This window comes from Synchiropus splendidus, chromosome 7 (genome assembly GCF_027744825.2).
Source record: "Synchiropus splendidus isolate RoL2022-P1 chromosome 7, RoL_Sspl_1.0, whole genome shotgun sequence".
NCBI classification, from domain to species: domain Eukaryota; kingdom Metazoa; phylum Chordata; class Actinopteri; order Syngnathiformes; family Callionymidae; genus Synchiropus; species Synchiropus splendidus.
Window position 1 is genome coordinate 23,136,502 of NC_071340.1, and position 13,819 is coordinate 23,150,320.

General features: G+C 45.4%; 1 protein-coding gene across 10 annotated transcripts in view; it reads left to right on the forward strand.

Annotated features, from left to right (window-relative positions):
* Positions 1–13,819, forward strand: part of fbrsl1 (fibrosin-like 1) — a 326,042-nt gene that overhangs the window by 277,217 nt on the left and 35,006 nt on the right. For all 10 annotated transcript variants that reach the window (XM_053871994.1, XM_053871995.1, XM_053872000.1 and 7 more), the window contains one exon: positions 13,109–13,157. In XM_053871994.1, the coding sequence (XP_053727969.1) occupies positions 13,109–13,157 (49 nt within the window). The remainder of the gene's footprint in view (positions 1–13,108; positions 13,158–13,819) is intronic.

A 13,819-nucleotide genomic window follows, 5' to 3' on the forward strand; every position in this document is an offset into this window, starting at 1 on the left:
AGCAAGGAGTGGTGCCAGTATGAGCGGAAACTAGTTTGTTTGCTGTTGAGCGTTGCCCTTTCTGCCCCCACCTCTGTGCGAATGTGGGAAACCGTCTTTTATTCTTGTTATCCTTCGCAGACACAACCAAAGTTTTCAAAGCTTATAAAAACTGTCCTCTCAGGATTGCAAGTTTCTCCAAAGACAAAATGCTAAGATTAAGTTTTGTGTTCCTGTTTGACTCCTGCTGCAGTGGAAGAATTCTATCCTCTGGAGAATGGCGAGTAATGTTGTTAAGCACGCATTAGTAACCGAACACTGAGGTAAATCCTCGTTGTGGTATGTCATGAGTCAAAGTAGCCATATAGGGCCGAGCGTCTTACTGCCTCTCTTCCTTCCTCTCTCCAGCCTATCAAGTGTCAGTGACAGTGGCAGTGGCATGCCCTGGGCTGTCGACAGGCCATGTCCTGGCTCCTTGCTCCGCCGGAGAGTCAATGAAGAGAGCCCAGGGAACTTGTTAATTTTCTGCTCACCCTGGCTATGCTGTCTTTTGACAAGAGGCAGTTCCTTTCCAATCTCCTCTGGTCCTGTGCCGCCATCATCAACCACAAGTCAGCCAGTGTGCGGGGCGGCAGAGACGACGATAATAACGTGAAGAATGTCTATCTGCAGTAATGTCAAGCGAAGGCAAACAGACAGGCGGGCAGCCCAACCTCTGCAATATATTTCGGGAGTGCGGGCCAAGCCTCGGCAGGGCTGTCATTTATTTATCTATCCGCAGTGTCTTGAGAGGCGAGGAGAGATGGCAGAGGCTTTACTCTACCAGAGGGGGCTGCTCTGCTCTTGAGGGATAGGAAATATAATTGGGCTTCTCTCACTCTTGGCTGTGTCAGAAGTTAGATATCGCCTCCCCCGCCTCACTCACCAAGTCATGTTGCCTGCAAACATAGCTCAGGAGATAAGGCAGTGCTGGACTGCACTTGCTGAGTGGGAGCAGCCCCAGATTTGTCACTTGTGCTTACTCATGCATTTATTCAACTGAATGAGGTTTTTTTTTTCTTGCCCCTTCCATGTAAGCTCTATGTAGCTCTTCCGGCGCTGCCGTTTCTAAAACGTTGCCCGGCGCTTTCCGCGTGATAATGCCACCGCTGTGCACAGCAAATATCTTCACTGATCACACCACCTGTTCGAAGAAAGATTCGGCTGACTGAACAAGTGTAACGGTCAGACAAGCTGGTCTTTCCCAGCAGGAGGGGGAGTGGACCGTAGGCCTGTTTACATTGGCCCATCACCACCACAGAAGCCCACACACGTCTCTTGCATTCTTAGATGATGGTGATTCAAACGTGGCAGCGATTTTTAGCTGCCGTCAACTCGTAACAGTATAGTTTTTTAGCAGCCTCCGTATGTATCCCGTTATAAGCTATAATTATGCAGGGCGCTATTGATCTGTGGTGTGTAGGAGAGCGTGTACTAAAGCCTCCTGCCGGCCCACATGGGCGCCCTGCCAGCTTTCTGTCAGTCTAGCATGTGGTTGACAGCCCAGGCGGGGATCTGCGTATTCAGAGAGCCATTACAGGGGTGCAGCAAAGCATACGAGGTTTCCAATTACATGTGGGTGGCATGGGGTTGGATGCCACTCAGGTTTGGAGAGCCAGCATGAAATCCCATCCCCGAGCACGTAAAGCAGCGCATGGCTCGTGTGACGCCTCATACACGTAGATCATTCTGAAGGGTGAAGCCTGAACTTCTAAATAGTGCTTCATGAGTTTGCAAGGAATTGATTGTTGTCTAAAATAATGAGGAAAATTCCTACTTTTAATGAATAAGAGTGGTCATTGGTTAGATATTAAAAATGACGTTTTTAAATCAGTGCTGTTATAGTTATATAGAACGGCTTTTATATCTTCAATGAATGGTTTATTCCAAGTCGCCTGTTTTTGTTCTATTGACAGGAAGTTGTTAAGACAGTCGGAAATAGCTAACAAACAATTTAGCTTGCGCTCTTCCTGTGCTCACAAAAATCAATTTGATGCATAAATGTATATTGGAAAACGTTGTCGGTGAGAAATGGCCCGTCCTCGGTGTGTGGTCCGCCGTTTCTTTTTTGGTGCGTGCTCATTTAGTTTGCTCCCCAGGAAAACAAAGCTTTTAACAAGTGCTCAGATATTCATCGTTACCATCGAGAACAAGCCCAGGAAAAGCGTAGCGTTGCTCCAGGGACCGCTCTCTCCTTGTTGTTTTTTCTTACCACCTAAATAATTTAAGGAGTTGTATGTAAGACAAAGTTGCGCTCGCTTGCTTCATTATATTTTAATTTTCGCGCAAATGATGCTCTCTGCACGCGACATTTGAACGCCCCTATCCCCCCCCCCCACCTCCATCGATACAGAAATCCTTTTTATTCTGTTTTTCTTGTTTACTATTGAGTCATAGTTTGCTTCCAACTTCTTTGCATAAATTGTTCAACTTTTTATTTATTGAGGTCAGAAGTCTAAGATCGTTTGGAGTCAAACGCCTGCTGGCTGATTTTTTTTTTACATAAAAATAGAGTATCTGCGTAATATATAAGTGTTTCCAATGGAGCTGCTGTGGTCATTGTAATTGAAGACGGCCTATAATCTGTCTGTTGTCAAGGTCGGGTCGCAGCCTGGTGTTCCAGCGTAATGTTACACAGTAAGTGTGAAGTCTCAAGCCATAAGCTCTCTCACAAGGTCTCTACAGTTGTCGCGTTGGCGTTAAACTAGCTTGCGCTGGATTCCCCAGAGGTACGCAGTTAGCTCAGCAGCCCCTTCATCACCGCTTGCCTTACAGAGCCAAGCCTGTGGTATGTCCTGCTGATATGTCATCAGGGTTATTTGTGCCCTCTCACCCACCCAAATTCAAGTAACACATCTGGACCACTGGTGACAGAGAAGCTCGCAAGCTGTCCCATGTCACCAAAGAAATGGAAGCGGCGCTCCTGTAAAAACATCACTGAATATGAACACATTACTTTGGAAACATCAACAGACGCAACTTCCTGGCTGCTCCTGTTGAGATGAAAAACATCTCCACTTTCTCCACATTTTGTATTTTTCACAAGCTACTCAGTTCATACAAGCAACTTAAACATACAAGGACAGAGACATGCCGATTCTGACGCATCAGTGTGCTCATCTCTTGACATATTATGAGAGGTACAGACATAATAAATGAACTGCACGATTGACACTGCAACAGAATCTCATCTGACCTTTGAAAAAAAAGTGCCACTGCAGTTCAAATGTCACATCTGAGTAGCAACAAAAAGCTAAAGCCACTAGACTTGTGCAAAGCTGTGTAGCTATGAATTGTGACTTTGTCTAACTGATAATAAACAGTGCAAATACTAACCTTCTCCCAGTGATGACAAGAGGAAGATGAGGGCACCTGTCCCTAGAAATCCAAAATTCTATTGTCTTTTGAAAAAATAGATTCAACATTTTCTAAAATAAAAACATTACATTGATTTTTTTTAACAAATAAATTGAGTTTTTGAGGACAGGTCTGGTCATGAGCAACCTGGTTCATTGCATTCATTGAGGAACCTCTATTTTAGTCATTCATTGCTCTTCTGTTTGGTGGAAGCGGCTTAGCGGTGAAGGTATGTATGTCTTGTCCAGAGCTGCACTGCGGCCTCTGGGACGGGCTTGTGTTACACTTTGCTGGAAACCTGAAGCCTGATGTCTACATCAAAAGTAAATTCCACTTAACGTGCCACATCCCTTTTCAAAATGACTCTGAGCTTTGGAGGTCTTAGTCGCCTTTTTATAGAGCGTCGCGTGTTTGTTTGTGTTCGCCTGGTGGATGTTGTACCTTAAAGTGGAATGGTGGGGTGAAAAGGAAAGGACATCAGGCGACAGATGCCCCTCTTGCTAGTTCCTAGCTCTGCACATCTCATTTGCATCGCCAGTCCTCAATGACCCCGCTTCATTCCTTCGCAGGACAAGTGTCTGTATTGATCCGGACCGACTGGCCTAATGCACTCCTCGGACTTGTCGCAGTATGGCGCGATGGATTCCTTTAAGTAGCTTACTTTTAAGAGAGACGGCCTTCAACAATGCCTCTTTTTTCTGAGGTTGCTTTGTGGAAAGTGTAGTTGCAGGCGAGCCACAGTTGACAGTGTTGCCATTGTGTTCGCAACCGTTCAGATCATTGTTAGTTGGCATAGACTAAACTGTGTAGTGGAACATTATGATTTATTAGAACAAGATTATGGTTGTGAATATGGTTTGTTGTCCTCGAGTGACCGTAAATAGGGTGATCACAAGGCGGTCTGCTGGAAGTAGGCCACACTTCAGCTTCACCTGACTATGTTTATGTTCCACTTGTTTACAATGAAGAGCACAGTTTTTCTTTCACCAATATTAAATCCTTCTCTACAGAGTAGTACATGTTGTGTACTACACTTGCAATAGAATCACACCAAGTTTGCAATTTATAAATAAAATGAGTGTTATATTTGTGGTTCCATCATGCTTATTTCAGTTGGAATAACATTCCTTGTTTGCACGCATTTGGAGCATGTGACCAAAATGGAATCTACTTGTGAGGGTTTTTTTAACTTTATTTAGAATCTGGCTCTTCAGTTGTTCAGTCTCAGACATGCTTTAACCGTTGCAGTGAGCTGTGGGCCCTGTAGTGGTGGTAGTACCTTCTACTGGCAGATCAGACATTATGAAATGAGGTTGCTAGCCTTCGTACCTGTTCTGGGTTCGTGCTAAACAGAATGGTAATGGACCATATGTTAGCATGATAACAGTATTACGTGTTTCCAATCACTCAGTATGCTGGCCTTGTAGAGGAAACATTTGCCTGTTGCTGCTGCTGCTCATATTTCCATCTCATTAAAAAGGTGCCCGTGCCTTCAGGAGCCACCCAGCGCCTTACACATATTAGCATGTAGTGCCGGGTCTGCCTTGTCTTGTCTTGGCGGGACTGTCTTTCACTGCCGAGGACATCCAAAGCAGATGGGTTGAGGTGAAGCAAAGGGGCACCACTTTCTACCGCTGCATTATTGAAGATCCCGCTGAGTTTGTTTTCTTTTCCCTGGTAACAATTTCGTCCAAAACATTGTGTAATCTGGAGAGTAAGAATGAAAGGGAGAGGGGGGAAATGTAACTTTGCATGGCCTGAGGTCGGTCGTGACTCACCTCCACATTGTTCCGATGGAGTGAGAATAAAGCAAGTTCAAGAGGAGTTTCCATGGAGCGGCGCTTGAAGCCACCTCGCTCTTAACAAGCTGCAGTGAGAGGTGGTTTGCCTACCAAAACTTGCCCGCGGCTCTCCGCAGGGCGATTGTGTCATGGTGGGCCAGTCAGAATGATGTGTATCTCTCCGTTAGCAGGCGGCTCTCCTGCAGCTCCAGCCATGACCAGGAATATTATTATTATTATCTCCTCCAGGGTCCTCTCACCATGCTGCTTTGTGAGTTTGAAATAATTCCTGCTCCCAGACAATAACATCCTGGTTGTTTTGGAGGGTTTTTTTATTATTATTTTTCGCCGCCCACGCTGACAATGAAAAGGTTCAGGGCAAGTGGGTGATGTGGATGTATGGGGACAGGCAGTTTCATTGACCTGTCTTATCATGCCTCATCACAGCGGCCCCTGAGGGAATTGGGATTTTGGTTGGCGCTGTAGAGCGGGCCAATAGCGAAGCAGCGGGCCGTGTCTTGAAGAGCTATCTGCCATCTCAGCTGCCAAGAAGCCTGGAGAGCCCGAGGAAGCCACCAGTGCTCTGATCCTTATCAGGTCCAGGGAGTAATGACGAACAGCTCCAGATTCCTCTGAGAGATTACCCTTTTTATCAGCGTTGGCACGTATTGTGGTGTTAAAAGGAGCCGGGGCCCCTTCTGCAGCTCCCTCTACCGCCACATTTCTCTCCCTTTGTCTCCCTCTGCTCAAGTAGGATTTATTGAAAGTGGTGCTGTACAGACCTTTATCTCACCTGAAAAGAGACGCTGGCGTGCTTCTTCCCCTCCCAGCCGCTTGATAAAGAACCAGAGCCACGCATGCTCTTAAACCCCTGAGCTCGCCTCTGGTGTTGCATTAATTGAGTTAAATGGATTGCGATGGCTGAGATGATCTGTCACTCGGTTTTTATCGCTCCGATTTTGACAATGCTCCGCTGCATTACTCCATTTCCTTGCTGACACCAGGTCTACGACTTTCGTGCAGGCTCGTGTTGCGTGCATCGTGGCGTAGTGTTTAGCGCTTCACGGCGAGGTGCTTGGAAGCTCGGTCCAACCAGGGGCAACCTTCATCTTCCCTAGTGGAATTTAGAGTGTTCTCCACATGCTTACGTGGGTTTGCTCTGGGTGCTCTGGTTTCCTCCCAAAAGTCCAAAAACAGTAGCAGGGATAGGCTCCACCTCCCCTGGACGCCCAATAACATGAATGTACAAAATATAGTACATGTAAGACATGAAAAAAATGGACGCCCGATTCTCGACCGCAGCTTGGCCGCCAGTTTACCCAGGTATATGGCAGCATCTGGCATCTGGGAGCCAAGCTACGTTCAAGAATTGGGCATCCATTTTTTCATGCTTTGCTGACGCCCCCATAGCTAAAGGCCTGAAGGTAATTATGCAGGAATAACCTCCAAATACCTGAATGGCAAACTATGGATAAACTTGAAGAGGCTGGAGGCAGTTTACTTTACCAGACCATATTTACATGTATTAAATATCTCTGTCTCAGCTTTGAAGTGACTTGTTCTAGTTACCCGTCAAAAGGTGGTCCCGAACCAGGCCTGGACAGAACGTTGCGCCGATATATGGTTTTCAATTCAAATGATTTATCTGGTGTTTCACAGTACTTTCCTCCTTTGTTCTCAAACCTGTGTCTCGTAACCTTCTCGTAGCAGGCCACCTTCATGATTCATCCTTTCCAGGGAGCTTGGGCCGACCTGGATCCTCTCCGGTGAAATATGCCTTGTCCCTTTTCCTTCATTTCTCCTTATCTGGTTAGTTCTGGCCGTGAGCCTGCCGCGCCACTGATTTGTGACCCTCTGTCTGCGGCGGCAGGAGCAATGCGTTCCGCTGCCCTTCTCGCCGCTGATGAAACAGGCCCCTGCATTCCCCTGATAGACTGCTAATTTGTATACTAAACTGACAGGCAGGCGTGATAAGGGCTAGCAACTGCTGCACAGCAATGGGAGGGAGGTGTGGGAGGAAAAGGCACTGGTGTGAGATGTGGTTAGCGAGACGCGGGGTAATATTTTCAACAATCCCCCCTCCCCTCCTTCTTGTTCCTATCTTGACATTCATTTGTCTGTTGCCAGGGGGAGCGGGATTTGTCAGCCCGAGCCCACCGTTGTGCACACACACACATTGAGTATAGCTTGGAAATGGCACTCAGGCTGGGTATAAGAGGTTTGTGTGCTCTGCTTGGTCACTATGGAATTCATTATCATCTTAATGATGCTCTCGTTTCGGCGAGTTGACAGATGCGTGGGTGAAATGTTTTCCTTTTTTTGTGTTTATGGTGTGTCTTGTCATGTTCGCCTGGGTTTACAATCTTGCCCACACCTGTTCTGACAAGGCAGCCGGTCTGGTGGTAGCTGGTGGGTGGAAATTGGATGTAAGGTGCTGTAGTTGTTCAGCGCTTCCAGGGCCGATCCATAGTTGGAAGGTCATTTAGTTTTCAGGAACGGCAGCGAGGACCAACACAAGGCGGGATAATTCGTTTAGTGCCGTCCAGGGAATCACAGGCTTGGTTGCAGAGGAAGCGTTCGTGGAAATCTTAAGTAAATCGTGACACTTGTTGAGGGCAGCGAGTGGGTGTTGATAGAACAGCGTGTTGAAGCCCTGAGCTACTCCCACGTAGAAAACAACACATTCTAATCGGTTCTGCTGCTACCATGTGAAGCCGTAAGGCTGAAGACGATGGCGTGACGTTGAAAAGTTTTGGCTAAAACTTCTTGCTGATAAAAATGGATGGGTTGTACTTTAGACTAGGGAACACATTATCACAAATAAACCACTCACTCGGATGTGTATTAGCGGCGTACTAGTCTTTAAAAAGTACTGTTTAGACTGTATTTTACCCTGGTATGGTCTCAAAAATCCCATTGTTAGTTTATTAATGTGTTGTAAATTTAAATAAAATAGCGGCGAAAAACAACATATAGAGTATGTGAAGTCAAGCGTTTTTGCTGAAAAACATTTCAGCCATCATGTGACTGCCTTGCCTTATAAATGTCTTCCTGTGTCAAAGGGTTGAGAGCTTGTCTGAGGTGGCTATTTTAATGCAACCATAAACATTTACATGCTGGGTTTACTGGGAAAGTCCATGGACTTTGATGATAAATCACGTTGATGTGCCTGCTGAAATTGTGTCATGTGTTTCAGTTCATGTAAAAATGATTTAAATGCTATTTTCGTGGCAGGAGGGGTTGGACTTGTGTAGGCACTATGGTTGCTTTCTGCAGTGTAGCTTTGTTTACTATAAGTCATTGTTGCAGTGACTTTTAGGGACCATGTTCTTGTGCTATAGAGATCCACACAGAGATAGAAGGAGTCGTTGATTTCCAAGGTGTCAGACATCGACTATTGTCAAGTCGACTTTTACGTCCCAGAGTGACGCAGAGGTCCGTTTGTGCGTTGCATCAGGCTTTCAGTTGAGGCACGTTTCCCCTCAAGTGTTTGCGGTGCACTCAACAAAGCAATGGTGGTTATATTGAGTAATCTGAAAACATTTTTAGATTTTAAAACATTTTCTGTCTTTGCTACATAGTACCACATATCCTGCTTTGGTACGTACAAAAGGTACGTATGAGGTTCATTTTAAATCAGTGCTCCTCAGGGGATTTCTATGAGGCCACAAGTGGACAGCTGGTGACGTTTAGAAATGTAGCAAAATAACATCAGATTTACACAGAAATACATGTTAGTTCTGTGCTTGTTTCTGCATTGGGAGGATAAAAACTGTTTCTTGTCAACATTAGGTCTCCAGTTAAGCACTGTTTTATTTAAAACAAAACGAACGTATATTTCACGAGTGCTGAGTCTGCAAATCATATTGGATATCTGGGGCGTGGTCTGGTGGTGAGGGTTGCCAGGCAAGAAATTGGTCTCTCAGCAGTCTTTAATAAAGGAGGTTAATTGAATCCTGGTAATTGTTGACCTGCCCGTCTCGTTGAAATCGCCGCCTGAACTGATCAATGCCTCTCATAAATGTATCCCTGAAGGTCATTCCACTGACTCCCCCCCCTCCCCCAGATCCACACAACCAGCTCTCTCAGTCGGCCCATTGTGCAGAAATCAAACATGGAAACGTTACGAGGATATAGAATGCAATTATGCTTGTCTGAGATTTTCACGATTGATTCGCTCGCCCTGCTGTGTTTGGAAAATGAGGGGGGAACGGCCCGGTGGTTGCAGAGGCAGCAGTCTTTTCGGTACACAAGTCAGACATGCAGTCATTCTCTCCCTTCACCCATTTATGATCCTTTTATTTGTAATAAAATCGTGAGTGTCGAGAGACAAGATAACCTTTTTTTTTTAACCTCAACGCACTTATGTTGGCTAGTTTATCGGAAAACTGATGTTGCTTTGTTTTAACTTGCTTTAATGCTGAGAGATATGAGTACGCCTAAAGAGTGGGACAAAGGAGAGTGTACACAGCCACCTGTAACTGTGAACTGTGTTGACATGGACTTAGCATTCACTCAATTTATTACATAGTTCCCTTAATGGTGTTCATCAAACGGCACTGTCGGACAACTATCGACACTAACTATTTCACCTACCGACAATTCTGTCATCGGTTAACCGCTATGATTTTGGAAAGGAACCTGGTGCAAAACAAAGAGGCTACTGCGCCAGTGATGCTGCAGCATTTATGTTTTTGCTGTCTAAACACAGAATACAACGTCTTCACAACATGCTGTAAGTGGAAGACACTACACACGTTTCCATCTGTGGAAATAAATTCAGTTGTTATTGGAAAACTTTTCAGCATTGATCAGTGTTTCCAACCATTTTTGAGGCGTAATAACGTAATAACGTAAAACTGAATACGTTTTACCGTCCCTAAAAAAAAAGCATAAATAAATTGTTGCGATGCTTGTGAAGCTTCATATGGTGATGAATTATTGTGTTGAGCCACACCCACATAAAAAGCGACAGTTATAAATAGAAATTCCACATTCTGCTTGAGTCTGGAAATGTTTTCGGGTGACTGAGAGGAAATTGTAATTTTGCAATCTTAACACCTGAGAGCCATTCGCTAGTCCTAATAATACACACTCTGGACCCCTTAAATCTGCAAGTTGTGTTTCAGCGTGTGGCTCTTTTAACAGACTGACGTTGCGTTTACTGGCCCAGTTTCCTTCCCAGCTTTCTCTCCTCCCTGCATCCCTTTGGAGTCTGCTGAGGAAACGGGAGGATTTCACAGCTGCTGAGACCCGGGCCCCGGCTGGGCCCTATGACCTCTTTCTTGCTATTCCCCCCCCTCCCTCTGTCTCATTCCCTTTTTTCTCCCTCTATCCAGCAGTCTGTTTCCTCAGGGAGCTCTTGTGTGGCTCAGAGGAAGCTGAATCATAAAGCATGGCTAATGAATAGAATAGGGAAGGAAAGCTGAGGCCTGCTGACGGCCCTCCAGAGAGGAGGCCGGGCCCCTGAAGCCCCAGGCTTAAATAACAGACGGCCCGCACAAAGGTCAAGCTTCCTGCGGCCTGCTCCGCTGACTTTTGGCTTCCAGGCAATGTGGCTTGAATTTCCCCAATTATATTTTTAAATGCTTACATTTTCCCTGTTTCCTTTGGACGTCCGACTTTCCTTTGTATCCAAGTATATTTTCCTTCTGTCTGGTCTTCGCTGCTGTTTTTAATGGCAGCTGGAGGTGCCTCGACAAAGAGTGTGAAGAATTTGTCGTACATGACCTCCGCACACCGCGACCGCAGGCAGCCTCGACCGCCGGCACAAAACAAAATCCCAGAACGTTCGGCAATAACAACGGGACCCAAGTCAGGGCCGTGCTTCGGCGTGCCTTTTTAAGAATGGCTTTTGTAAACCGAGCTCGTAATCGTGAATTATGCAACTGACTCATGCGGTCTTGGCAGGTGCAAAACCAGACATTAAATCCTAAGTAATGGTTGTTGATGTTGCTGGGAATATGAAACGGCTAACTCCAAATGCTCAGATTAGAGAGAGCAGAGCCCGGCTTCCTCAGCCTGTGGTAAACACGGCTTTTCATTCTCCTGCACAAGAACATGTTATGTCTGCTGCGCCTTCTGGATAACCGCTTCGGTCATAACACTTGTTTGAACTGTTATTCTGAGTTATGGCGTGACTCTCTTTTTTTTTTTTCCTTGTGACCCCGTGTCACACACGCCGTGTCCTCCAGCCAGCTCCCGTGTCCATTTGACAAGCTTCATTTCATTTAGAGCCCATATTTTTTCCTCTGTGGCCTCTGGAGCCATGATTCAAGGCTGAGGTTGCGCTGAGGCTTGGTACTGAAGCGTTTAATGTCGTCCAAAGCCAACAAAGCGCTTGTGTTGTGCAGTGGCGTCCTGGTTCTGGGAGATTGCAAGAGGGCAACACGCAAAACTTTCCTTGCAGTTTTGTTCTGTCAACTGTCGGGTGGTGTGGTTTTCATGCGCTATTTCCAGTCAAGTCAAAATTGACTTCTGACGTGTTATCAAGTAGGACTGTGTATTGACAGGTATCTTGCGATGTGATTCCAACATACTGAGATACTATTCAGCAATATGTTTCACTAAGAATCATCATTTCAAGTGGGATAAACAAATAATGCAGTAGACTATTATGTGCATGAAAACACGTTCATTGTTATGATGTCAATCCAGTTATATTTTCAGTTCAAAATTCTCAGTCCAACAGAGCAATAAATGGCTTATCAACAAAATAACTCCAGTATACGGTAAGAAAACACTTGCATTAAGCACATCACAAATGCAGCCAGCAAGTATCTACGTATTATATATTGATCTAGTCAACAAAAAAATCTATACTTTGCTCTCATGGTATGACAGTCATTTAGTTATTGCTATTGAAGGCTCTCTTATCAAAAGTAATAGCTGTGGCTTATTCATATTGTCTTCACCCAGATGAACTCATGCAGCATATCGACAGCCATTTTGTCACTGTTGACAATCTAGCGGCTTGACTTGATATTTTCCTAATGCCACGGTTGGCCGTAGTGCTTGCAGCTACCAGCGGGACTTCACGATTACCTTTCCTGATACGCGTTTAATGCTACGTGTGAGCCGTTTTGTTCATCATTTCAGTCAATTGCATCAGTAGTTTTTGAGAACTGCAAAATGCCGACATGGCACTTTTGACATGGCGCTAAATCAAGTCCTTTTATGGCTCTTAGAAATGACGGCCACTGAAGCTTTGAAACTGGGCCCCTCGTTTTTCACTGTATCCAACACTAGTTTATCCAAGCCCCTCTCATGCTTCACTGCTAGCAAAACACTGAGCGCGAGCCTGGAATGTGCTGTGTAGACTAACAAGACAGAGGTGATTGAAAAAAAATAAAATAAAATGAGGACATCTTCAGAGCACCTTGTAAGGCAGGGACAGCCAAACCTTTCTCTTGTGTCTGTCTTGCACTCGCTGTCATTCTCTTAGCTTATGTTGCATTTGTGCCACATACTTAAGAACGTAACCATGGCAGGTGGAAACCGTCCAGTCAAACATATGTTCCCTACTTGTGTGTTTTCAGTGGATGATGTTTAGAAGCGTGCTCCAACAAAAGCCTACTCTGAAACACTCGGATGATTCGTTTTTATTCTGCGTTTGGATGTTTTATTCTGTGGGTTTTATTTCATTTTTTAGTTATTTTTACACCTTGAGACCTAAATTATTCAGGAGCATAGATTCATTGTGCGATGGCGCATGAGCCGCAGCTCTCCTTCTGCCTGTCTGCCTGCCTCCTGCTTTGACATCATTCTGCATGGTTCAGGTGGCCCAACAGTGCCACCTAATGTTATCCCAGCTCCGAAGAGCAGAAAAGGGGCCAGAAGGAATGATAGCTGAGGTGGCACATAATGGCCGCTGATTTATTTTTTCCTTTTGAATATAAACAATGGCGATGATCGTCCATGGGGTCCGACTAACACCTGTGCTTCTGTTCCAGGTAACAGATGTAGGATCAGACCCGCTCTTCTCTTCAACCACACCCAAAGGTAAGCGTTGCTTCCTCCCCACCATCCTTTGTCTGACTCAGAGACCGAACCTGCAGATGGATTTTAGCTCTGAATCCCCCTCCTGCACAGCCCCCATTCAGATTCAAATGTCAACAGACATAAACAAGGTCCAGCTCTGCATATGCATACCTTTTTTGCCAGGGTGTGGAGTGGTGTTTCTGGGACGACCCTGCCAAAGGGCTTAGCCTTCCTCCATATTGGTTCATTAGAGAGGATTTAGTGCCTCCCTGCCACATGCTCCCACAAATGGGAACTTCCCCTCAGGCAATACAAGCTCTCTGACAGCAGACCTCGGCCACAATGGATGCCAAAGGAAAAGAGGGCAAAGTGATATTGCACCCTTCAGTTTCACCCCCCCAGATGAAGCAAAACCAACCGTGTGTCTGTATGCAGATGTTTAATACATGTCTGGATTACAAGGCTTATGCTTAGTTGACATGATGTTATGCGCTTGTTTGTCCATGTCAACATAAAGAGAGACATGCTGTCGTGGATTTGCGACGTCACAAATGTAATAGCGGATTAAATCTTGAAATGAACAGTATCCGGAGTACACGTAACAGCGGTACGCGTTTTGAATAATAAAGTAGCAGGATGGTTTTGTTTTTCATGTGATGGTTTTGTGCACTGAACTGATGGCA